The sequence below is a fragment of the Ptychodera flava genome, chromosome 6 (assembly GCF_041260155.1).
Source record: "Ptychodera flava strain L36383 chromosome 6, AS_Pfla_20210202, whole genome shotgun sequence".
In the NCBI taxonomy this organism is placed as follows: Eukaryota; Metazoa; Hemichordata; class Enteropneusta; family Ptychoderidae; genus Ptychodera; species Ptychodera flava.
The window spans coordinates 36,117,105-36,143,005 of record NC_091933.1 but is presented as its reverse complement, the minus strand read 5'-3'; the positions used below and the strand labels follow the sequence as shown (position 1 = coordinate 36,143,005).

The 25,901-nt window shown below is 40.4% G+C and overlaps 2 protein-coding genes across 7 annotated transcripts in view; one reads left to right on the top strand and one right to left on the bottom strand.

Annotated features, from left to right (window-relative positions):
* The window catches only part of LOC139135636 (protocadherin Fat 4-like), a 37,637-nt gene extending 23,640 nt beyond the window's left edge, over positions 1–13,997 (top strand). The window contains exons 16-27 of one of the 2 annotated variants that reach the window (XM_070703133.1): positions 67–388; positions 1,369–1,478; positions 1,755–3,435; positions 4,680–4,921; positions 5,555–6,520; positions 7,138–7,462; positions 7,796–7,947; positions 8,252–8,429; positions 8,878–9,044; positions 10,406–10,485; positions 11,953–12,088; positions 12,430–13,997. In XM_070703133.1, coding sequence (XP_070559234.1) covers positions 67–388; positions 1,369–1,478; positions 1,755–3,435; positions 4,680–4,921; positions 5,555–6,520; positions 7,138–7,462; positions 7,796–7,947; positions 8,252–8,429; positions 8,878–9,044; positions 10,406–10,485; positions 11,953–12,088; positions 12,430–12,545 — 4,475 coding nt within the window. In that variant the 3' untranslated portion in view covers positions 12,546–13,997. The remainder of the gene's footprint in view (positions 1–66; positions 389–1,368; positions 1,479–1,754; positions 3,436–4,679; positions 4,922–5,554; positions 6,521–7,137; positions 7,463–7,795; positions 7,948–8,251; positions 8,430–8,877; positions 9,045–10,405; positions 10,486–11,952; positions 12,089–12,429) is intronic. The other variant, XM_070703134.1, reaches the window with a different exon arrangement.
* A 770-nt stretch (positions 13,998–14,767) lies between these two features.
* LOC139135635 (protein DENND6A-like) overlaps positions 14,768–25,901 on the bottom strand; it is a 35,346-nt gene continuing 24,212 nt past the window's right edge. For 4 of the 5 annotated variants that reach the window (XM_070703132.1, XM_070703131.1, XM_070703127.1 and 1 more), the window contains exons 7-16: positions 25,559–25,704; positions 24,865–24,984; positions 24,126–24,283; positions 23,223–23,317; positions 21,847–21,906; positions 21,523–21,587; positions 21,078–21,221; positions 20,595–20,704; positions 19,858–20,035; positions 14,768–18,650 (exon numbers count right to left, since the gene is read on the bottom strand). In XM_070703132.1, the coding sequence (XP_070559233.1) occupies positions 18,528–18,650; positions 19,858–20,035; positions 20,595–20,704; positions 21,078–21,221; positions 21,523–21,587; positions 21,847–21,906; positions 23,223–23,317; positions 24,126–24,283; positions 24,865–24,984; positions 25,559–25,704 (1,199 nt within the window). In that variant the 3' untranslated portion in view covers positions 14,768–18,527. The remainder of the gene's footprint in view (positions 18,651–19,857; positions 20,036–20,594; positions 20,705–21,077; positions 21,222–21,522; positions 21,588–21,846; positions 21,907–23,222; positions 23,318–24,125; positions 24,284–24,864; positions 24,985–25,558; positions 25,705–25,901) is intronic. The other variant, XM_070703128.1, reaches the window with a different exon arrangement.

The window sequence follows — 25,901 nt, the reverse complement described above, 5'->3', positions numbered from 1 at the left end:
GCAATTCTCAGTCATGTGATCGATTGAGCTGACATCCTATTTATGCATCATTATTACGCCGTACAGCTACCTATAGTGTTACAATCCCAGAAGATACTGCGGTTGGTGCTACCATAGCAACGGTTTCGGCCAGTGATTCAGATTCAGTTGAATACGACCATGGCTTTGTTACCTACGCACTCGCGGCGTCCTGCAACTGCCTCGAATTCACAATTGACCCTGTGACTGGCGACGTCAAATTGGTGGAAGCCCTGGATTTCGAGTCTGCGCAGTCACACTCGATAGCAATCGAAGCTTCTGATAGTGACAATACAGTGGCGTCAAGTTTAACCCTCACCATCACTGATGTCAATGATAATTCTCCAGTTTTCAATCCAAGAACGTACACGTGAGTTCAACATCATTCTATACCTGTATACTGTATAAAGTCTTGAACCCCATAGGGTTTTCACGATGCTGACGACGACCTAGCTGTGGAAACGCAGCTATCTGTTGGCGGGGTAGTGGGGATCGCTATGCGGGTCAAAGGTCAACCCCGCCACGGATAGCTGCGGGCCAACTGCGAGCGAAAGTGGGTCTATTACGACGACACAACATGTATCGGAACTTTGAACGGCAAAATAAACCAAAGTGAGCGTAATTCAATAAAATGACCTATACCTGCCTGAACTCTGATTATTGCTCATTCCCTAACTCCTTTTGTGAACAAAATTTCTGGTTCGTTTACGTAATTTCGGCTGATTTTCCAAGGAGTACTCAAGATTTTCACTCCAGCAGCGAACGTTGACTTCTATTGATATGCTAATAGAGACGTCGCTCGTTCGGTCAGATCCTTATTAGCATATCAATAGAAGTCAAAGTTCGCTGCTGGAGTGAAAATCTTGAGTACTCCTTGGAAAATCAGCCGAAATTACGTAAACGAACCAGACATTTTGTTCACAAAAGGAGTTAGGGAATAAGCAATAATCAGAGTTCAGGCAGGTATAGGTCATTTTATTGAATTACGCTCACTTTGGTTTATTTTGCCGTTCAAAGTTCCGATACATGTTGTGTCGTCGTAATAGACCCACTTTCGCTCGAAGTTGGCCCGCAGCTATCCGTGGCGGGGTTGACCTTTGACCCAGATAACGACGCACGCAACCCCGCCAACAGATAGCTGCGTTTCCACAGCTAACGACGACCCTAATTCACAAGAGACTTGTGTAAACAAATTAACAATTATTCAAGAGCTTCGCTTAAGATTCATTGCTTTATGGGACTAACCAACGAAATGCTTCGTCATCATTTAGAGTGTACAAGGTGATATGATTCATCACAATAAAATTTAGATTGACCAGATCTCGTTAATACCTTTTCTGCCAACTGCAGCGCCTCGATGACGGAAGGTAACCCTGCGGGTGGAACGGTTGTGACCGTTACGGCAACAGATGGTGATTCAACGGCTAACGATAATAGCGTCATCAAATACGACATTACAGGTATGACAATCACAAACTACAAACTTAGAAACTCTACGAAAATACAATCAGTAAATATTTCACCTACATTATAATCTGACTTATGATGTTGACCTCTAATGTCATCTGATCGGCGAGCTTGAGTTTCTGCAGATGCCGATTTTGCACAATTTCACTGTACAGTTGCATATTTTGTCCAATATTAAAAAGAACCTTAGCCGGTTCCACATGCATTGAGATCAATTACGATGCGATTACATAACTGTTCTTCTCTGCCTCTCTGCTTGTTTTTCATAGATGGAAATGTTGGATCTATGTTTTCTATCGACGCGGTGTCCGGCGAAATAACGACCGCTGCAGTGCTTGACGCAGAAGTTGAGCTGACCTACCTGTTGGTAGTCACGGCGGAAGATCTGAATGGTATAGGAGGCGGTAACTCAGATTTCGCCTCCGTTACAGTTCAGGTACAGCCAGTAAACGAGGCCCCGCCAGTGTTTCAGGGGACTCCCTACTCAACCACGATTCCAGAAGACACCGTGGCAGGTGTCACAATCTTTCAAGCCGTGGCCATGGATACCGATGCTCCCAATCATCCTCATGGACAAGTGAGGTTCGCCATCACAGCGGGAAATGGCGTTGGTCATTTCCGAATGGATGAATTCACCGGGGAGCTGATCACCACTTCGTCTTTGGATCGAGAGTCACTCGGGTCGTACATACTCACCGTGACGGCGACAGACAGCACCGCTACGTTGGCGGACCAGCTGACATCAACGGAAACGGTCACGGTGACAGTTGGCGACGTTAACGACAACGTTCCAAAGTGTACACCCACGGTGTTAGCGACAAGTATCGCCGAAGGGACGCCTGTAGGTACTACCATAGCAACACTGACGGTGTCCGATGCTGACGACGGGGCTAATGGCATTGTGGATATTACGGAGGATAGCGGTGACCCGAACAATGACTTTGACCTCATAGGTAACGACGTAGTTGTTGGTAACACACTCGGTTACCACCTAACCAATTATTATGAAATAACCTACAACGTTGGTGACCGAGGTACTCCTTCTTTGTCCAGTCTCTGCTGGGTCACTGTCATCATCATTTCGGAAAACGACTTCCCTCCAGTTTTTGATACTGCTCTGGACGCCGTGACCGTCGCAGAAAATGCATCACCCGGAGTTAAAATTTACACAGTAAGTGCTAAAGATGATGACGAGGGCCCGCACGGTGAGTTAGAGTACCAGATCACCGATGGCAATACCAATGTTGCGTTCATAATAGACACGGACAATGGTGACGTGACTTTACTTGGCGAGCTTGACAGAGAAATGATCAGTTCATACACTCTTGAAATAACGGTATTCGACAAAGGAAACACTCCAGCTGACAGACTCAATGATACGATGACGCTGAACGTCGTTGTTGATGACGTCAATGACAACTCGCCAGTGTTTACCAGTGTACTCTACTCGGTAAGCATCGAGGAAAACCTTCCGATAGGGTCCAGTGTGGAAAAAGTGAAAGCGAACGACGCCGACGATGGTAATAATGGTCTTGTAACGTATAGTATAACTCATGGCTTTGGAAAGGAGCTTTTTTCAATCCAACGAGGCAATGGTGCCATAAATACGGCGGCCGATATCGACCGAGAGGTTCAGGCGCTTTACATTCTCAGAGTAGCAGCTTCCGACGACGGGTCTCCGCCGAGAACTTCATACAGTGTCGTGGAGATCACCGTCGACGACGTCAACGACAACGAGCCACAGTTTCAGCCGAATAACTTCGTCACTTTTGTTTCTGAGGACAGCGCTTCAGACGACGCTGTGATGGCTTGCCTGGCAACTGATGAAGACGGCCAAAACGTTACACACTCCATCACCAATGGAGACCTAGCCGGTCAGTTCTACATCGACGCCTACAGCGGCGAAGTTCGTGTCTCAAGTGTCGGACTAGATCGTGAAACAACGGACAGGTACGTCAAATGACGGTATCCTTGCCAGGGATTTCGATTTATATTAAGGTAGAACGCGCCTCGGGGACAGTTAGTCGGACTCTCAAATTTCTACAATTCTCTTCTGATCTACCACTGATGGTGACTCATTTTAAAGCTCGTAGGGAAAGAAAAACTTTTATCGTCTGTTCGGAAATCCAAATCAAATTTTCTCCCCATAAAGTTAACACAGGAATGGCTGCCATTTTGAATTTCCAGTATCGCAAAATGTCGGGAAATTTGTTTTGCTAGTTCGAAACTTTGCTCGGTGACCCCGATTTTTATTGTTGATTTGGCAAGAGAATTGTTGAAAGTTTCATTCAGGAAAATTTGAGCAAAAGTTTACGCCTTTCACTTTCCAGTCGCATACTACCTTAATACCAAGGGGCGGCTGTATCATTCAATGAAAAGTCAGTCTGGCATCGAGGAAACAATGTCGTACGGGATAATACGACAATCTGGTCTTACAAATTCACGATACAAATGGGCTTTCTTCACCTGGCAAGCAATTTGTTGTCATTGGCTGATTTCAAAAATTTCAAAAAATTGTAACAATAATCCTTCGTAACGATTCTGAAACTAGAGAGATTGAAGATGACCATGGTCACCATACGGTTAGGATGATAACAATAATGATCTATCTCACCACCATCTTTACTGTCATGATCATTTTGGCTCACGTGGTAGTGCTGACAATAATCGGGGTTTTTTGAAATTGTCAATATATAAAATGGCAGTAGCGCTAGCTTTCGACACTATTTTTATAATTTTCGGAGTTTTTAAAAAGTACATTTTTATTCGTCCCAAAGTATGTTGACTTACAAAGTATCGGCCTTGTAAACACAATACAATGTGTACAATATGCGTATTATTGTTGACAAATGAATTCCATTCTGGACTAAATTCAGTCGACAAAAATGGCACGGGACGTTACACTTATTAGGCTGTTGACAAGTCGATCAGACAGAACGCAAATCACAATCTGATCTAGGAGAGAGGCGACAGCAAGAGAATACCACGTAAGTTAAGACGTCGCCCGTGACTTTATTCAGATTGCGCAAATCATTGACAACACATTAAACACGATTTGACAATAGCCGCAATAGTCATTTGTAGTCTCTTTCCGACAACATTTTTCTATAAACGATTCCCCACTAATATTTACTCTGATGAATAATTGGTATGTCACTTATCCAGTGTTACACTGCTTGCAATGGTCTTCACAGGTATGTGTTAGAAATCGAAGGCGAGGATACCGGAATGCCAGTCCTCACCGGGACGGCAACTCTCACAATCACGATTACCGACGTCAATGATAACTCCCCGGTGATTGATCCTCCGACTTACACGAAGAATTTACCAGAAGACGCCGTGATTGGAACGTCGGTACTCGTTGTAGAAGGCACCGATGATGACCTCAAAGAGAACGCCAGATTGACCTACACCCTGACATCAGGCAACGAGTTAGGTGTGTAAGCCGAACACAGCCTCACGTACATTTAAGTTATCGGAATGCAACAAACATAAACACACGTTACATGACGTCATCCGTTTGGGCACAGACAGAAGAAGTTCATCCCCTCTATAAATCTGCTATCTATACTCGAGGGAGCATTTCATCAGACGTTTCCCTTGGGCTCTAAATTTACAGGCCCTCCTTAGCTGGGTAGTCTGCCAAGTAGATCGATTTTCGGCTCGCTCTATCGATCCCGTAGTCGCTATGGTTGCAGTGGCGGGCATATCGAACACAGGATCGATAGATCGAGTCGAAAATCGATCTACTTGGCAGAGTTGTTTATAATGATTTAATGATATTTTACATAAAGTCAATGTAAATATCTCAATGATTTTTAAATTCAGTGTCAACATGAACTAACGCGAGAACAAATATTGGTGACGGCTCCTTTCAACAATCAACACTGAGCACTTTCGATCCGCAATCCCGAAGATAATGACTATTTATTGAAATTGTACTTTTGCATAGTAAAGCATAAAGCATAACCGCTTTGGTTACCTGCTGTAGATTATACTAACACACCAAATATTGTGATACTTACAGAGTTTGATATTGATTTGTTCTTTTGTTTTACAATATCAAAAGGTCATTTCTTCATTGACCCGGTGACCGGCTTAATAACTGTAGTAGACGTCTTAGACCGTGAATCGCTGGTCAGCTACACCATGACAGTCACCGTCACAGACAACGGTAACCCGGCACTCGACGCCTCTGCGCCGGTTACCATCGACCTATCGGATGTCAATGACAACGTGCCCGCCTTCACGCAGATCACCTACCAGTTCGATGTTGTGGAGAACTCGGCTGCCGGAACTCTAGTTGGCGCTGTTCAAGCGGACGATCCCGACACGGGGGAGAACGGCAGGGTGACGTATTCAATGGTCAGCGGCCAAAATTCGCATCATTTCAATATCGATGCAGACACAGGGGAAATCTTCGCGGCAATATCCACCATCGATAGAGAAAGGTATGACTACTACACTCTAGTTTACAAAGCCAAGGACAACGGAGACCCCAAGCTGCAGTCAGAAACGACCGTTTCAATTACTGTACTTGACGACAACGACAACTCTCCTGTTTTTGAGCTAGAAAAATATTATGCTCGGCTGACCGAGAATAGTCCCGCCGGAACGAGTGTGCTTACGGTATCCGCCATCGATGCTGATGTCGGTGCCAATGCTGGTATAGAATACTTTATTCCAATCTCGGAAGTCACCGCCGTCCAATATTTCGAAGTTGATTTAAACACCGGGGAGATAACCCTGGTAGCGCCCATAGACAGCGACACAATACCGTTCATAGAGTTCACCGTCTACGCTGACGACACCGGTTCCCCGACGAAGAGAGGCACGGTCATGGTACGAGTAACCAACACCAATGTCAACGACAATGCGCCCGTATTTGACCCGACGTTCTACAGCGCAGAGTTGTCGTACCTGAATTTTCTGAACTCGCCGATCGTGACGGTGACGGCAACGGATGGCGACACTGGCCAAACAGTCAGCTATAGCTTAGTCGAAGGGTCTCCGTTCGAAGTCGACAGAAGCACTGGTAAGTTTGATGTTACCGGAATTCGTCAGTGTCAAGTGTCTTAAACGGAGAAACTATTTCCGATTCCCAAGATGGGATAATAATGTTTTGAGCTGCAGCAATGCACGTGTTTTACCTTAAAAGTGATTCCTGTAATGTGAGCCGTAATTATTACCGCATGGATACACATTATTACCGCATGGATACACTTCTGAACACGTGTAATAATGTAGGTATGATCTAAAGTGCTTCCCTTTGTAATTATCCCATACAGAGAAGGACTACTAACTTATTATAGATTGTGGAAGGTCATTTTATGGCTCTGGGAACTTAAAGCTCTTAAGATTTTTTTTTTACTTTTACCGAGTCACGGTATTATTGTCGGCTTTATTCTTAGCTACCGTTGAAGCAGCACGTACCTTGATTTCACGAGATTGTCTCTTGTAATCTATATACGTTTTTAATACTAGTATTGTGATGCCCGAATGTCTTAGAAATTACGTTATTGGGCTTGGGTGGTAACTTTTTTATCTGTCAGACCCTTGTCAAGGGAACTACGTTTATACGTGACGAACTTCGCTAAAATTAAGACTACCGTTCAGTGTAAAGTCTGTTTTTTCACATGTATTTTATTCTAGGTGATATAAAACTATCAGTTAACGGCTACACTGCCATCAACGATAAATTCCTGCTCACAGTCGAAGCCCTAGATGACGGCGACCCACAGGCCAAATCTGAGGTTGACGCCATGGTGCGAGTTGATTCCTTCGATCCTTACAGCCAACTAGTGAATTTCTACCTGTCCATACAGGAAGATGAATTCCTTCAAAGCAAGGACCGCTTCATCGATGAGCTCAATAAATTGATCCGCCAAGACTATTCAACGGGGAGGTGTGGCGTTTCTCACGTCGAAACGCGCTCCCTGAATCCTGGGTCCAGTAGAAGGCGACTATTGGCAAGCGGGTAAGGAGGCTCTTCAATGTCTTGATGTTTGCAGAATACAATGTACATGTAAAATATTGCTTGCAATAAGATGGTGCAGTGTGGATGACATAATTGAAGCTGAATCCAATTTGAGTGTAACGTATATGATAAAAGTCAGATGTTAAAGTTTAGAGACAGCTGCCCAAGAAAAGTGCATTCACAAATTTCAAGAATATTCGTCTAATGGCTAAATCGCAATTCATTAAAATGTTTATAGAGAACACCCAGACAAGCACACACGCAAAACCGACAACGGTTGTCTGCATCTGATAGGATATGCAACCTTCTACGTGTTTCTCAATTTGATTACAGTGACGCAACGACGGTTTATGTGTACGGCATTAAGAATGACGTGGCCGATTATTTCAGCGGAACTGAGGAAACCAAAGACTTCGTTGGCAACTCGTATCTCTTGAAGAAATTCGCAGCAGATACTGACGGGACACCGATATACGATCTACAAAGTAGGGATATAGGAATAAAAATATCTTCTTCGAAACATACAAACGAGAAATAGATAATAAAAGATAGATAATAAAAATTTAAACAATGCTAATGAAAACGTATTTAACAGTGATGGTTAAGTTCCCCTACAATAATGTTTTGTATTTTGCGGTAGTAATAGTCCAGTGGCGGTAAGCGATTTTGTCATTTCCGAACGTCCCCTAGTCCTTTCAAAGTGATCTTAAATGCAAGGGCCAATATGAAATAATGCGATAACTTGTCATTGTATTGTTAATACTATAACCAAGGTTAATCAACTTTTAGCTTCGCCTTTCGATGAATGGGAGATAGCCAAAGTAACACTTCATGAGGACACCACTCCCACGCCGTGGTACATGATGTGGTGGGGAATATTGATACTGTGTCTCTTGGTGGCGCTTTTTATCGTCATGGTGATCCTGTTCACGGTCATTGGTTGTTGGTGTTGTAAGCGACATGAGAAGTAAGTGCCGTATAGTACAGTCACCTTTCCATGCCATAGAGTCAGCAGCATTCGAGCAAAAAACCATTCAAATAGCTGGAAATGTTTGCAGTGTTCATACAATTGCACCGTAAACAAAGACTATGAACAGTCGTCCATGTTCACCTGTACGTGCTAGTGTAAGACTAATAGTACTGTCACTCATAACAAGACACTCGTGACCAAAATACAATTTACAATACATATTACAGACTGAAAGATTTGGGTTTGTCAGGGGAACCTAACAATATATGTCTCATTTCTCAAAATAGTCTTTGTTTCACTGTTTGAACTGAGGCAGGACACATGGCTTTATACTGGACTCTGCGGATTTTATTTTTAAATTTGTTTGTGATTTCATCTTTTGTTTACTGTAACAGTTGTAATCTATAGTGAAATTGACAAAAAACGTAATCTCTTTCTGAAATAGGAAACACGACAACGTCAACGCTAACACCGTGGATGAAAAAAGGAGACGAATGACAGTAGACGAAGATTATTGGGCCTTTATGCGGGAAGGCAGTACACCAACGGCCAATAACGAGACGAAGACACCCACTAGAAACGGTGGCAGAGAGGGCTGGGGATCAAACGCAGGTATAGACTCCATGATGCTGTAAAACACAGCGGGTGTCATATATGCAACTTCAAATCACCCATTTCCTCTGTTCTCGAACATCAGGGATTATGTTGTAGGTTTTGGTGGCGTTATCTGCACAATTACACACATGCATCATGCGGTGGAAATAGCGCTACTTAACATGTAAGGATGAAAACTGATTGAATGCATCGGAAAAATTGGCCCTATTAGTCTCCAAACTTTCAGACCTAAAAATCAAGTTCATTACCAGCAAACGTGTGAGGCATTTAGATTGGCAGAGAGTGTGATTTTAGCGACATCAAACATACGTTCTTCATTATCAATCAATCCTTGAAAGCTCCGTTGGTTGTTAGTATCTTTTTGCATTTTGCTTTCCAAAATACCATCAACACCATTGAAACTAATTTGGGAGAATAGGAGATTAGTAATGTTGGTTTAATTTAGTTAATTTAAGCTCTTTTTTTGCAATTCACTTGTTTTTATGGGTAATTTGTAATATTGCAACTTTCAGCTACATGGCACCTGACACTTTTGAATTAAACGATCCTATTCTCCCAAATTAGTTCCAATCATGTTCATCCAGTCTTCGAAAAGATGTTAAGATATTAAGCCGCATTGCCTTTGATAAAGTCACTTTTTCAATTCTTGGCGAAGGACTCGATCAATTGTTCATAGTTTTGTGTACTCGATCATGGCGATTTTTATTTATTTGACTTCCAAGTCTGAAAATTATTCAGTTATTAAAATCTATGTTTACGTTCTTCGCCGATATTTGCCAGTGGAAAAAAAACTCTGTGGCAGCCCTTCTGTGCGCCATTTTTACAGAAGTTGCCTTTGATTTCAGACCATATTTTCGATAAATGCACAAAAGATTCTCATAGGGTTTTAATGCAGTGTATGATAAGCTTTTAAGGTAGTATTCTGCAGTGTTTAGATAAGCTACATCCCCGCTGTAACAAAGAAGCTATTCTTCTCAGAGAAAATAGTTTTTGCAGTGTTTAACCAAACAGATAAATGTAACGCATGGTGTGTGCAATACTCTCAATATATCATCTGATTTGTCTGTCAAGGACAGATCGCTGCGTATAGGCAGAGTCAAGTTTTGGCATTTGCCCCCCCCCCCCCCCCCCCCCCCCCCCCCCCCCCCCCCCCCCCCCCCCCCCCCCCCCCCCCCCCCCCCCCCCCCCCCCCCCCCCCCCCCCCCCCCCCCCCCCCACCCCCCCCCCCCCCCCCCCCCCCCCCCCCCCCCCCCCCCCCCCCCCCCCCCCCCCCCCCCCCCCCCCCCCCCCCCCCCCCCCCCCCCCCCCCCCCCCCCCCCCCCCCCCCAAACATGCTAACGCTTGAATGACCATTACAGCGTACAGGCCGCGACGGCCCGAAGACGTCAAGGCCAATATTATGAAGAAGGGTGACAATTCAAATCCTTTGTTCCCACCTGTAAGTAACTGAATAACAATGGAAGTATCACGTTCCTCATGTTGCAAATTTCGATGGTGTTTTAACACTGATCAGAGGGAAGCGATTCATTCGCGACGCATTGCTATGTAACCATCAAAAGATGGTCAATCCGAACTCAGACATAGACAGACTACTGTGACGCATGGTGGGCAGCCTTCTTCCACTTTTAGCAATCCTGGGCCCGCTTCTTCTCCATTCCAAGGTGTTCACTTCCTTTCTAAAACAGTCCATCCATCCTGGCCATCCTTTCTATTGTCTTCCCGTTTTTCCACTTCCTGGAAAGGAATATTATGATAAGATAAAAATTTACATTACCACAGTCCCCTCGGGACAGGGACGATGGTTATTTTGCATGCCAAGTCACCGGTGGCTGTGGTAAACTCTTTTCTAATAGCGCCACCACTGCTGTGAATATGGTTCTCAAAATGTCTGCTTGAAATATTCAACTTTGAGTGGGTTAAGGTAGCTAAATCATTCGCTAATTTTATATAATTTCAATGCAGCTATTAGGATGTTAGCAAGTTAGCGCGCGGCAAAATTTTTCAGGCAGCTCAATTTCAGGGTTCGACGTAAGGATATTATGTGGTTCTCAGTAGAAACAAGCCGATTTCCACCTACAATGGTTGACTCTGACTGTTAAGTATTAAACAAGATATTTCAAGAGCAAAAAATATGTTACAAAATTTCAAGTAACTGGAAAAAGAGGTTCACAAACATTGTGTATTGTTGCATTGAAATAAATGACAGGTATATAACACAAAACTGATAATATAATATTTGTGAATATAAAATAATTTAATAGTCTAAGATCATAAGGAATTTTACGATAAAAATGAGATCAGTAATTGAAAAGTCGTCACAGCATAATATCATAACATTCTTTACAAAGTTCGTGGGATAATACAATTTTCAGTTTCATACTTTATTTTATATCTCGACCCTGTCACACAGTCCGCTCCTTCAAGAAGCCTGGTTAGTAGTCTCGGTACACGTATTTTTATCGACCCATCATTCGTAAAATTTTGTAGGCAAAATTTGCTTTCGCTTCCGTACATACAACATAACTTTCAGTTCCAAAATAATTTGCTTCCATGAACTAACACTTGTAGCGGCAGCCATCACTGTATGCTCACGGGACAGTAAAATATTTTCGGGAACGCTTTTAACTAATTTCACTGGTACGGTGCCAAAGTGGCTAATCTGTCGAACCCTGAAGTTCACAGCTGCTCCCCATGGCTGTAAATCCATGGACTTGATCATTGCTCCATGAATGCTTTTAAAGGATAATTATTCGCTTTTTTATGCTTCCAGCGTAAAACATTGGTAAAACTACTGACCTTGAAACGAACTACTGTAGTAATAAGTGTGCTCCTGCACAAATTGCAGGCGCTTGGCTCAGACTATGGAATAGGCATTGCTCACATAATGCCCGTTATACGTTTATAGGTAAGGGTAAAAACACCAAGGCGAACGTCTTTAGGATCCACACCTTTCGGGAAGGCAGACAACAACACCCGCAGTGGCACCGTGGAGAGTCGGTCCTCCAAGAGGACGTCCTTTAGTGGCAAAGCCGTCGATCCAGGTGCGTTTACGAGTTCGTCATCCACTGACATTGTCGAATGTCACATCCATGGCAGTGTTTAAATTCTTGTCAATACACTCACTAGCCCTCATATTCGTCGTCATCACGCATATATTACGTCAACTTTCGGATACAATTCACCTGTTTTTCGCGCTGATTAAACTGTCGTCACTCGGTATATGACAACAATTACTATCAGTGAGCATCGCGTAGAATTTAGAGTGATTTCCCCAACTGATATATACCCTTGCCTGCTTTGCATTCAACTTTTTCAGGTCATAGTCATACTTTGTGCGGTTATTCGAAGTTTCAGTAAATAGGTTTTTTACATCTTTCCATAGCCACAGGGAAGATTTATGAATACGACACGGAGACAGGAGTACGTCGCTGGGCTGATGGCACGATCACCGAAGAAACCGATGACAACGTTTCTGTACCTGCAGACGTATCTGGTTAGGAAGCGAAAAATTCCTGTCCTCTACTTCGAAGACAACGAAATAGCAGAAAATTTGGATCATGGAGAATTTTTTTTCTATTTTGAGTTCCGAATCTCGTGTATTTCATTTTTTTAATTGGTCATACCGTAATATCCAATTAACTTGTTCTGACAACAACGTTACCGTTCAAGCTCGGACTGATTAGCCTGTGCTTTAGGTCTCGGCACACTAGATTTCAACTCGACTATTCATTAATGCGAAAATACTCAAAGAAAAGTTTGATCATTTTGAAAATTGAAGCGAGTGCATTTTTCAAAGTTAGTGTTTCCTATACTTACATAGCCTAATATTATTACTGCTATAAACAATTACAACTTGGAGATAGATTGTTGAAATTCACGATGTTCTTTGTACAACGAAATGAATATGAGGAATTTTAGGAACCATTCTTTTGCAGCATCGTCGCAACATTTTACAAGAAAATAACTTTACCAAGATAAATGCATGGATACTGCTGTGAAAGTGCTAGAGTTTTCAAGCCACGTTATAAATAATGAATGAAGAAAAGTTTATAGTTGCAGCTTAGTTGTGGAAAATTGTACCTGTGCATACCGTACACCTGAATCGTAGTATAGTAACTTGTCGGTCAAAATCAAGTCTGACAGTCTATGGTGTAAATACTTCATCGATGATATTTACAGCGTCGAATTTAACACTAATGATATGAAGTTTATTAAAAGTTGGTATAGTGTTGTATAACTCTGCCCTATATCATTATATACAGATGAGAATGGCGGGTTTTTCACTGTGTACAATTATTTACACTTTTACACATTTACACATTAGTTATCTCATTAGAACTCTCCGTGTGATTTCCCTCTGTCTATGACGTCATCCAAGATTGCGTGCTACAGTGACGTTGTAATTTCAAAAAAAAATCATAATAAGAATTGCGACAGGGTTTTACTCGATTGTATCTGTGTCCAATCGAACATTCGAGGTCTTGTCCTAGTTACGAGGTAATGAATGACCCGGCAATCTTTACAGCATTTCATTGCTTTGGTGAACATGTTTTCCAGTATTACCGAAATGTTTCAATAAATATTGCGTAATGAATGCATCCGATGCGTAACTCGCTTTCTACAGCCTACGAAGATGACAAATCGGAGTCAATATTCAACACTCTGAACAAGATGACGGGTGACAGAGACCGTACTTGAACGCTGTGATACATGTTCTTTGTACAAAATGATGTACCGGTGCGGAGCTCCTTGAAGTTTCCTTCCATGGCGCTACAAGCTTCTTCTGTAGCGTTTCTCGAAACTACTGAGTCCATAGAGAGTACAAGTTTGCCTATATGGATAAGCCACATGCAAAGATCACTCTGGATGGTCAGCAGTTAAAACGTTTCCACTTCTGTTACGCATACAGGAGTTTCCACAATATGCAAGCTTTGAGTTACTGATGTTTGTATTTAGTACCCGATGATAGAAGATGTGCCTCGTTGGTGTAACAACTCAACCTCAATGAGCACATTAATATCGAGGTGATGAGCGCCCTCTAACGGCGTACTACTCTGGTTGCTAACCTTTGGCATTTGTTTTTACTCTCTGACATCCAATGCTCAATTTCTTAAATAAGAATTCACTAATGCAGTGTATGAACGAGCATTGCTTGAGTATATGCAAAGAAACTAATAATTAATCAACAAAAAATTTACATAGGCCTAAATTTTTACACTGTCTAGAGTATTGAGTTGCGGGGTACCAAGTCACATATAGCAATCATCTCGCTCTTCTGATAAATCATACCAAGTCCAAAGAATGAAATAATGCAGATCTCAAAAAAAAAAAAAACGAATGAAAGAGTTTATCTTTTCCTGCAAATAAAGTAATATACGATATGTTCTAATTTTTCCCTTCCAACTTGATTAATTACACCTATGCACTGCTTTGTTTCTCAGTTCATTATTCCAGGTACAGCACTCCAATAGAACTTTTTGTTTTTAAAGTTGATCACGTTTCGATAGCCTTTCGATTTAACCCCCATCGGTCAGCATGTCAAAACATGCAAATGATTGGTTTAGAAGTGGCTACAGAGTCTATCACTTGGGTGGTCCACTCTGTATCATAGTGTGTCCCTGTCGCAACTGACAATATCGAGGCAATGATTTACCATTTTATTTGCATATTGCACAATGGATGCCATTGGAATGACAATATCTACACAGGAGCACAGTATGTTCATTTCTCAATGTTTGTTTATTAAATATAATGAATGATGATGTACAGTATGGGAAAGAGTGATCACATAATATTTGCTTTGAAGTTACACACTGACAGCTTGATGGAAATACAAAAGAGGATTCACTGATTTCATAAGAAACAGCATGAATAACATTCTGGTTGTGGGAAAATTAATTGGCAAATGATTTACAAGGATCACAGCTTTGTGAAATGCTCCTCCAGACATTATGTCTCTTTGATATGCATGAATTAGAACTCTTGGTTGATGAAACTGCAAAAGTACATTGCTACTGTAAACCCTGCATGCAGCAAGTGTTGTGTACTCATCAACAAAGAGCAAGGGAGTACTGAGCAGTGACAGTCACAGCAGGGCCTCCTAGGTAAGAGTCAATGAAGATGACAGTTGGTTATGTTGAGTTGCGCTCTGCAGTCATTTGTTTTCCAAATCATTTTGTTTTCTTTGCTGCTAGTGCAACAAACTGCATGACAGGACAGTATGCAAGCATAATGGGTTTCTTGGGGACATGATGTATGTTAACCTGCACAGTTTTAATTCCTGAAACAATGAGGCCTATGTACATAGAAACAGGATCTGAAAAATTTACTGGACAGGAGCAATACACAGAACCAATAGATGGACCAGCATCAGGTTCATTAGGACGAAATAATCCCAAAAAATGAAATTAAACATTTCTTGGGCATAACATAAACTCAACTCAACCTAAAGTCACATTTCTAGGGATCAGATTAAAATGCAATACTAAGTGCCTAAATAGTTTGTTGGTGCTGTGATTCATTGCATTGGTTTCTTTCGTTGCAGAGACTTAACGTCAGTACTGGTGACTCATGGAGAAAGAATTTCATATTTTGCATTCCAATATCAAGGACAAGGTCTTTGCCATTACTGATCCCTTGTCACTCAATGTTCCCTAATCAATACATGATTATTTTTTTGACAAAAGCAGTTTTGCAGAATGAATAAGCATAAATTTTTTTAGTTCAAGACACAAGGATAGAAATATGATTACTTATAGAAGCATGATAAATGAGTCACATTCTCATAATAAATTTATAAAACTGTCATCAAGATAAAATATGGTAAACTTTCCTTAAACAAGTTTTTTCCTTAAAAATCAACATATCAAATACAGAAATCTGGATTCAATTAACTCTGAATGAACTAATACTATAGCACCAGAGATTAAAGTGAAACTTTCTTATCTTCTCTTTCAAAAATCCAGTGAACACTTCAAGTTTAAACATTTATGAGTTGAAATGATCTTCATTCATAGATCAACTGGTATCTATCTTCTGTGAGACTAGTGTAAAAAAAAAATCTGTAAGGCTGATGACAACTGTCGTGTATCCACATGTATCCATGACTGAGAGACAAGTAAAGTCCTTCCACCTGTAGGAGGGCTGACAGAAAGCGCCCTCAACGGTTGATGTAGTCGGTGTACAAAGTGCAACTGTGATGTGATTTACATTTTTCCAAAGTACAAAATACTAATATTGTAAAAATGAAACAAATATATCGGGTAATCATAAATATAGAAGGTCGTCATGTGAGTGTTAAATGTTGGTCTGACAACTGTGAGACCGACAAGCAGTCTATGGTGCTCGAAGTCCATGACTGTAAACGTAAATTCAACAGTAATATGTTTTGCTGCCTGTTCAGTAGTAACAAAATGGCTGTAAGTTTTGGCATCTCTTTCTCCCCTGCAGCTGGTTCTTAGTTCAGTTAAAATGGTTGAAGTCGTTTCCTTTGGAAGTGCCACTTAATCTGAGGTACATGTGCTGCTTTTATGGAGCCTTCTCTGTCTCAGACATAAACCATATTCCTTGAAAAACACATTAACCAGAAAAATTCAACCTGGGAGTTCATTGCATTGATCAGGTTGTGGCTGCTTCATTAAAATTCAAATTAATTCATGGACAGACTAGATCTACCAATAACGTCTAAAGCTCACATTGATTTTTATTTTCTTACAGCACAACTTTCCCCACTGAGGGCAAAGATGTGGACAAATGTTGTCTGACAAGACTTGGATAAGCATTTACACACCGGTCAAGAATCAACTTCACTGCCTATGGCGCACTTTCTTGAATTCACAGGCCTTTCTTGTTTTCAGACTACACATTTGCAGAAATTTTGTGACACAAAACTCAAGGAGTACGATGCACAGCTGTACAGAGGAATAGTTTCTAGATGGCTGTCTGGGAAATGGCATTGGAGAATTAAGTGGCAACAGACTTCAGACCTGAATGAATATGTCTTTGGCAAAAGGCCCTCAAGACAGGTAAGGGAGAGGCCATAAATACGCAACTTGACTGGGAGCTGGTCAAGGAAGCCACATTTTCCATGCAGTCTGCTACAGCGTGATTGTGACATACGGTTTTTCACCGATGCATCAACGCCATGGAAGGTACGTATAATCATCACAATAAAACACAATATTCAAACACACATGAAATCAGATTTAAAAACACAAATAAAATCCTCTGAAAAGGGCAAAGTTCAGCACAATATCAAATGAAGACAAAGGATATTATTTTTTCTTATGTTACAATCATGTACGATAAAAAAGACATGATACATTTACATCTTGATCAAGACACTGTGTGAAAATGTGTTCAATCCTAAAATAGCCATTTGCAGAATTAAACCAAGCTTGTAGAGATGAGGTATTTCTGGTCAACTGGTAGAGTCTCATGTGAAATTAAGTTGTTGAATTTATTATTGCAGTACTTGTTACCTTAAAAGAGGAACAGACTTGCTTTTCAAAGTGATAAAACCAAACCAACTCCTTTTGAACTTGCCGGGCCTGAATTAACAAATGTTTATTGTCAGTGAGTTGAGCAGCTTATTGTAGCTAATTCCTTGTACTGTTCTAGCACACAACTGCCAACAGTGACGTTGGCAGACATGCCCACAGGGATTCCAGTTCAGAGTTATGGGGATTTCGGCAGTATCCATGCTGTGAAAACAAAATCAATCTGACAAAAGGCATTTCTGAAGCTGCCTGATCTTTATCCACACGACATGCTTGTCGTTCAAATGCAGAAAGCCTGACACTGATGACAGTTTCGCTTACAACTTGCAGCAGCAAAGTGATTTCTTCCAATTTGCCGTGTGTGTTTGGACAAGGAAACCTCAGCACAACATCATAAGTGAGAGAAGATGATGGACAAACAGAGAAAGGAATTCACTAGAAAACGAGAACGGCAGTGACAACAAAATTTCGAAATAAAATCTTGTTTTCCTGTTCGTGCCATCAGCCATCAGCCTCTTATGAAAATCTGAAACTGAATCCACCTCAACTCTCCATGGAAACTTCTCTCACTTGTCAAGTCCAAAAGGTCAAACCCTGTTATTGAGATAATGCAGCATTGCCGATCAATTTCAAATTTAACTTCATTAATGTTATCTTGAAATAAACTCTTACAAAACTACATTAAAAGCATACAAAATCAGTCAAAACAATGCATATATCATAAAATAAGTTCACTGTCAACTGTTTTGTTTTTTCAGCTTATGAATCGTCCTCTTCTCCTTTAGACATGGTGGTAATGATTCAATGAAACCTGAAGTACAAGTTCAACTGTCTTTACCAAGGCTGCAACACAGCAGAAATCATTTCCATAGGCAACTGCAGCATTTCCGTTTATTTCAAATATTTCGCTCACTTTGAGGATCACATTCCAGAGTAAGGTATTCCTCTCCACGGAAGCAGATAGGTCGGTAGAAATTCTCCATCAGTTGCTCTTCAGGATGGACTGTAAATCTTCAGGAAGCGTGGATATGATGTGTTCCATGTGAACTTTGAGCTGTTTAAGTCTGTCTGCTTTGACAGGCAACTGGTGTATGGACACACTTGACTGTGCACAAGAGAAAGAAAGTGGAGATATGTTACCATGGATTTGAGTCTAACTGAAGTTTATTAACAGTGGCATCAAGTTGTTGTAAACAACTTTGTTGTTTGTAAACGTTTGTTTCTGAAGTAAAGCTGTGACAATTTGATTATCAAAATGTCATATCACACGTTTCCGTTACAATTTCAAAACTTGCGTACGATTTTACGCAACTGAGTTTTTATTTGCGTAAAGTGTATTCAAAATGCGTACGGTAGGAATTAGTATCTGAAGTGAGCTGGGCAGTCTTTTCTGTAGAACTTGGGGGTTTCCTGTAATGCGCATGCTCTATTAACAAAAAACAACCTGGGGGGCTTCAAGGGTATAGCTGAACGTTTGCAATGCCGTTATGCATGTCCCGTATATGATCGTTGAGCAGCCCAATGAGTTCATGTTCAAAGAAAATACCTTCTGACTACGAAATTAGTGTTTTCAAAGGGCAAACAAAAAGTAGATACTGTTCAAAGTCCAGCGGGACCTCTCAAGAATGCAACCCGACAGAGTCTAAATGGTCACCCGTAAACACTTTCCAAATAACATGCGACGTAATGACCATTAACTGTATTGTGTTACCAACAACCAACAACGTAGACTCGATCGATTCTCGAATTTTTTGCATCTGTAGTGCCATTGTCTGTGCAGAACTAATTGACATGACGTTTTGTGATGATGAAATACAATGTTGCATAAAGTGCTGCGGTCTGCTAAAGTCTAAAATGTTGCAATATCATGATAAATGTCACTTGCAAGCAGGTGCATATGTTCTATTTTTGTCCTGCATTGAACCGTGTTCAGGCAATGTAGTGCGGGCCAAGTACGTCGTGTCATGGCGGCATTTCTCAGTGCGTATTTGTTTACGCAGTCATGATTTTTTTTGTGTATTTCCGAACAATTGTGCGTAAAATACGCAGGATTTTGCGTTAACGGAAACAGTGCATATCACACTTCTTCTATATCAAAAATTTTTCAAATTTGACAGCCGAGAGTTAGAAAGGGAGAGAGAGAGAGAGAGAGAGAGAGAGAGGGGGGAAGGAGGCAGAAAGTTTAAATCACCATATTTACTGTCATTTCTGCGGACGGAAATCACACTTTCAAAGAACAGTCTGTACCCTTGTGGACTGCATTGGTAAACAGCGCATGCACAGTCTTGTTAATAAGCACTGCGTTTCCTTACCAGCTTATCCCTGAGTCTGAGTATCAGATCAACAATCTCCACTTCCTGTTTGTCTTTGATCCACACCATCAGATCAGCATCACACAGGGCTTCCAAGTGAAGCAAGGACAGTTTCTGATTGACTTCCTGCTGGCGATTCCTCAGCCAACCTTCAAAGTTGGACGACTTGAAAAACCTCCTGCAGACACCAAAGTGGGAAGAGAGAAACCGTAAAACTACACTTAATCATTCACTCAAATTTATTTGCACCACTTATTTTGATTGGTGAATTACTAATAAGTTTTAGTTACAATGTTACAACAAGACATCCAATTAATTTACAGGTAGACAGGTGGATTTATCATGGTGGATCTGCCCGGCACTGGGAAATAATGAAAAAAATATTTGAAGAAAATTGAAAGCAATGTCTGTTATACACTTTGACAGCATATATGAAGTCCAGTAACGATACTTTCTTTCACTTGGAGTAAACAGAATGATCAAAATGACTTAATTGACGTCAGTAAGTTCATAAGAAGATGTTCAATGTAAGAAAGGGACATATTTCACAGTGACATTAGCTATACTGTATCATTTTGAAGCAAACACTGATGATCTAGTAATAGTCAGGATGGTCAATGTTTAAAGTCGTACTCTCATTTGCAAACTTTATATTCAGTCATATACACGATACTGATGAAGTCAGCATTTCAGCAGCTGTGCCCTTTAACACAACAGCTCTGAGTGGTTATATTCACCTGTAGAGTCCTATCCAATCACCGGTAAGCCCTGATGTCAGTTGAGGACCAGAATGCTCCAGTGTCTTGACAAACTCATCCGGATCAAATGGTCTTAACCTTGGGGGATGCTGGGTAACAAACAACAGAGTAGGGAAATGGTTAATATTATCTAAGAAAATTAAACAGTGAGAAATGTTAGGCAATGACACATGGATACAGTACTCCAAATTTACATGTGACAGCTTTGCCTAAACTTGGTAAATTCTTTAGGGGAATTCTCTGTCAATACCCAGAAATTAACATGTAGTTTTTTACAACGAACACGTATGACACATGGAACAGAACTGTTTCAGAAGAATTGAGCTACAAAAAATTGGTATTATCAAAAGTCTCAAAGTCTGAAAGCAGTTGATCTTTTCAATAGAGACGTGTCCGTCTTCCCCTCTCTATTGTCTATGATTTGGATGTGGCTTCGGCTCTGAATTTCACAGCCATACTCACTTTCCATGGTGATATATTCCTCTGTAAAGGCATCAAACTTGCAACGTATCGTTCCAATGGAATCATAAAGCTCTGAGTGAGTTCCAGCAGGTGCCGCCTCATCATGGCGTCTTGGACTTCCATCGGTCTCTTGTTCTGAATGCCCTGATGAGTGGATACAGCAAATATTATCATACTGACCATTACTGTGCTCTCGCTGGCCTTTCCTCAGTAAATTCATGAACTTGGTTCTAAAAAATTGGTATAAACTATGACCTCCCAACACGCACTTCTTGTACTCGATGAATGATTTTAAGGGGATAAACAATGATAAATGTATTCATGATAGAAACTTGTTACTCTTATCTGGTTTCATATAGTGTCACAGCAACTCATTGCGGATACAGTTTGAACGATATCCTTGGCTTAAGAACTTTCTGATACAATGTTGAAGCCACCTTCTCACCTTCTGTAATCTTTTGAGAATGGACTTGTCTTTATTCAAATACGTCTTGTACCTTGTGTAAACCCCTGCAATGGAAAAAATCTGGGATGTCAGAGATAGAAAGCAATGGATTTCTAAAGAGTCAACGTGCATGTTCCCCCCCCCCTTCACCCTAGGCTTTGGTACAACCCTGTAGTTCTCAGTGGCATGGTTGGATCAGTGTACAGTGATATAGGGGTGACAGAGAGTTAAGGCAATGCTGGAACTACGCTAGCTGAGAGAGAGAGAGATGGCAGAAATGAGATGTGCATTAAAAAGACAATAACAAATGCAATGCAAGCCCACCTGGTTTGGATTCTAGTGTTTTAATATTACTAGATTTCTTTTTCTTCCATGAACTTTTCTCTAGAGTGAAAAACACAACAAGATGAGAGAGAGAGATGTATGTTAGCAAGGCTGCCGCTACCTATGTTAGAATTATCACATTCCATTTACGCACCAATCAGAGGCCTTAAAGGGACAAAGTCGCCCATTTTTTATGAATTTTGTTTGATACGAGAAACAACTTATATTGTTTGACATGTTGAAAGATGCTGAATGAATGGGTGACCATGCATATATTTGATCCTGGTTTTAGACCAATTAAATGAAATCAGCGCGAAAATGAATTAATGGTCATGACTATTAATTCATTTTCACGATGGTTTCAAGTATCGTGTCTGAAACTGTGATTGAATATATGAATGGTCACCCATTCATTCAGCATCTTTCAAAATGTCAAACAATATAAGTTGTTTCTCGTATCAAACAAAATTCATGAAAAATGGCCGACTTTGTCCCTTTAACACAGCCACTGAAAGTGACCGACTGGTCAAGGAATTTACATTGAGTGCTGCATCATCAATATCCAGTAAGCCTCCAGAAATTATTGTCATTGTTTTGTGTTGACCGAAAATCTTTTACATGATTTTATATTTCACATGTGTGTATTTTGAGACATACTGAAATACACATGAATTCAATTTGCATATGTCATCTTGTCTATTCTCTTTAAAGCAGACGGATCAACTGAATACCATGGCATGACGGTCATAACAGAAAAGTATGATTTGCTTTCCTCACCATGGAAATAAACTGCTCAGAGCTTGAAGCCACACCACTGTCAGTGTTCAGTGAATGACACTTTGTTAATGGAAAAGTGAAAAAGTGACTTGTGCTGTTGTAGTGCTGGGTTTGAATAAACACATGAATTCTACGTGCATAGCCCAGTGATTACTGTGTCTGGCAAGAGATGTATTATCAATAACAGGTACTGTCTAGACAAGAAAGTTCTACATTTCCATGTTAGTCGATACACCAGTACAATGTGACAGTTTCAATAAAACTGCAAACGTCCAGACGTGATGGAGTTTGAAAATGTTAGACATTTGGACTCACACATACACAAAGACAGACATCCAATGTACTGCACATCTATGCAGAGCCGTGTGAGACTCAAATGTCACAAAGTCATCACACCGCCTCCACTACAGCAGCAGCACTACAGCATCCAGTAGACACAATACTGCACACAGCGCTGAATCTCTGAAACTAGTGACATGCCATGGTAACGGCACTACTATCACAAACCTAGATGATGTAAACCAATCATTGCAATACAATAACTAAATTACTATATCCATCTCTAGTTACGCATCCAAATGTCTATGCAGGTGACTTACCTATTGGACCCATCTCTCCTATCCTGATGATATGTGGCCAGTGTTGAAGTGTTTTAGCAAAGAAAGGATTTGTGACTCCAAGTACAACTGCAGGCCTGTATAGAACAACAAAAGAAACCAATCAGTCTTACGATTCTTGAAGTCAGAAAAGTTTTAATTTTAGGAACATGTACGTTTGAAAATTGCTCTACCTGCAAATTTCAAGTCTTGCAACAGGTCAACAATAAGAGCTCATTTGTAAATGTTAGGAATCAATGGAATAAATGTTACATGAAACACTGATTGGCTGTGCCTAGCTTGAAACTGTCAGACTTTAACTGGACGTGACTATTTTTCTAGAAAGGGCGCAGGAAACTTGTATGTTGTGAAAACTTTCTGTTGATAGTAATCACTGTACAAGCACAAATGCAAACTGCTATATGTTCTGCTGATTGTACTATGTGCTTTTGGTCAACAAGTCATTAATTTAAAATCACTTTGAATTAAATCGTTAGAAAGAGATACTGTGGTCAAAGCGAAGGCTAGGTAAAGAGATTCACACAACATTTGTCCAGTCATCTTGTGAAAATGGAAAGAAACAACACCATACCACAGTATTGTTATTGTTATTCACAACACTGTCTTCAGGATAGCTATTAGCTTGTTATTAAACTTTCCAAATTAAGGTGAGAATGGTTTGTGGGTGCTTTGAAATTCAGAAGTGAAGAGAAAATTGTCCTGTTCAGTATTTTACCTTCTGCTATGCACACGCAAAGAGAAATAACACGTTTTGAAACTGCAATCAAAAAAGCTAAAACTAAAACTCAAGGTAAACATGCTACATGTATGAAGTACAATTCAAATTGTACAGAAGCTAACACCAATATTCTGCAACTACATGTATATACTAGGAAGTATACTTACGGAGCTTGTGTTTTTGTGGTATATTCTTTGAACTCGCTGTCATGTATCGTAAAATATGGTCTGTAATCTGAAGTGTACCGTAGGGGTGATATCATACTAACAAGTGCCTGCACAGTGTCTGAACAAATGGTGGGCGAGGGCGCCATCACTACAATGGGCTGAAAAACAAATTACAGATTACGTTGTTAGGCCAGTAGAAGGAAATGATTCATTATAATAATCACTGAAGTTATCAAGAAGTACTGTAGATATATCATTTTAATTAAATCAAAGGATACTGACAAACAATATTATATGAGCTTGTAGAGATCTCAGGTTTATATCTACCTGCTACACTATAATCATGATATTTTTGTATTGAACATCAACTGCTTTGAATTAAGTCCGTTGCGATGTATGACATTGGTAATATTTTTGAAATAGAAAATATCTTTATTGTAACTTGTGATACTTTGACCACTTTGACTTTTTATGAAAAGTAAAAATAACTGAAAACAGGATTCATATCTGTGTCTGTTGTGAAAATTTTTGAAAGTAAAAGTTGAGGAAGAAGTTTGTGACTTTGGAACTTGCCCTTGATATTTCTACTGTATGTCATTAACACTAATGCCGTAACACTAAGTAGCAGTTGCTATCAACCATGGTTGGCCTTCCTCTAAGTATTTGTTGAGTATAAGTTTGGAAAGTACACACATCAAAAACTAGTGCACTGGACAGCTAATCTGTATAAATGGCTTACCTCATTGGTAAGTATGAGTTCCCATAGTAACTGTATATGTGGCAAGACTGGCTGGAAACATTTGAAAACCTCCACTTCATTGACTGACGGGATTATTATAGGGGGCGCACTTCCTGGCGACTGAAACAAATTTTTCTGGTTATTGCACAGTGAAGATAAGAGTGTTGATGAACAACCAGTCCATTTTTTCTCGTTTCAAATATCTGTAATGTTTCTATCATTTCTTACCGTGATATTAAATTCAATCTTTTCAATCCCTGAGGGCGCTTTGAAGTAACTCTCAAAATTAAAAAAAATCATTTTCTTAAAAGTTACATTTTTCAATCACTGAGGGCGCATTTGTAGGCAATTTCAAAATTAAATCATTTTCTCAAAAGCTATGCTTTTCAATCACTGAGGGTGCTTTGAAGTAACTCTCAAAATTAAATCATTTCTCAAAAGTTATGCTTTTCATTTACTGATGGCGCTAATCATGTACATATAATCACTCTCCAAATTAAGTCTTTTTCTTAAAAGTTATGATATTGCACATAACACTCTGGCATCAAGCATACTGCAATGGATATCTATATCAATATGTAAGTAGAATTTGCTGAGAGACACATTGTGAGATCTTGAAAGCATGTTTAAAATGACTGGAAATTTTCAGAACAAAAGTTACACAAATGTCATTAGCTTTGGCAAATCAACTCACCAATGGAGTAGTCTTTTTAATCTGAGATTGTGACGGTGCTTTTTCTTGTTTGGAAGGTATCCGAACTTGCAGTACAACACCCATTGTTGGTAAATGTAGCATTTCACCTGGATGAGGCGCTGCCCACTGGTCAATATCATGACATGCTGAAGGAAGTGGTTATGGGAAAGAAAACATGGGGAAATGTCAGGCATGGATACTGTTTCTTCCTGTCTAATATTTGTGAGACGGAAATGAGCTCAGACAAACAACTATGACTGGTTGGCTGCCATGATGTTAATTATTCTGAAATATGTCCAAAATGAATCTGTAGGTTTATAGAACGTATTAATCCAGATTAATC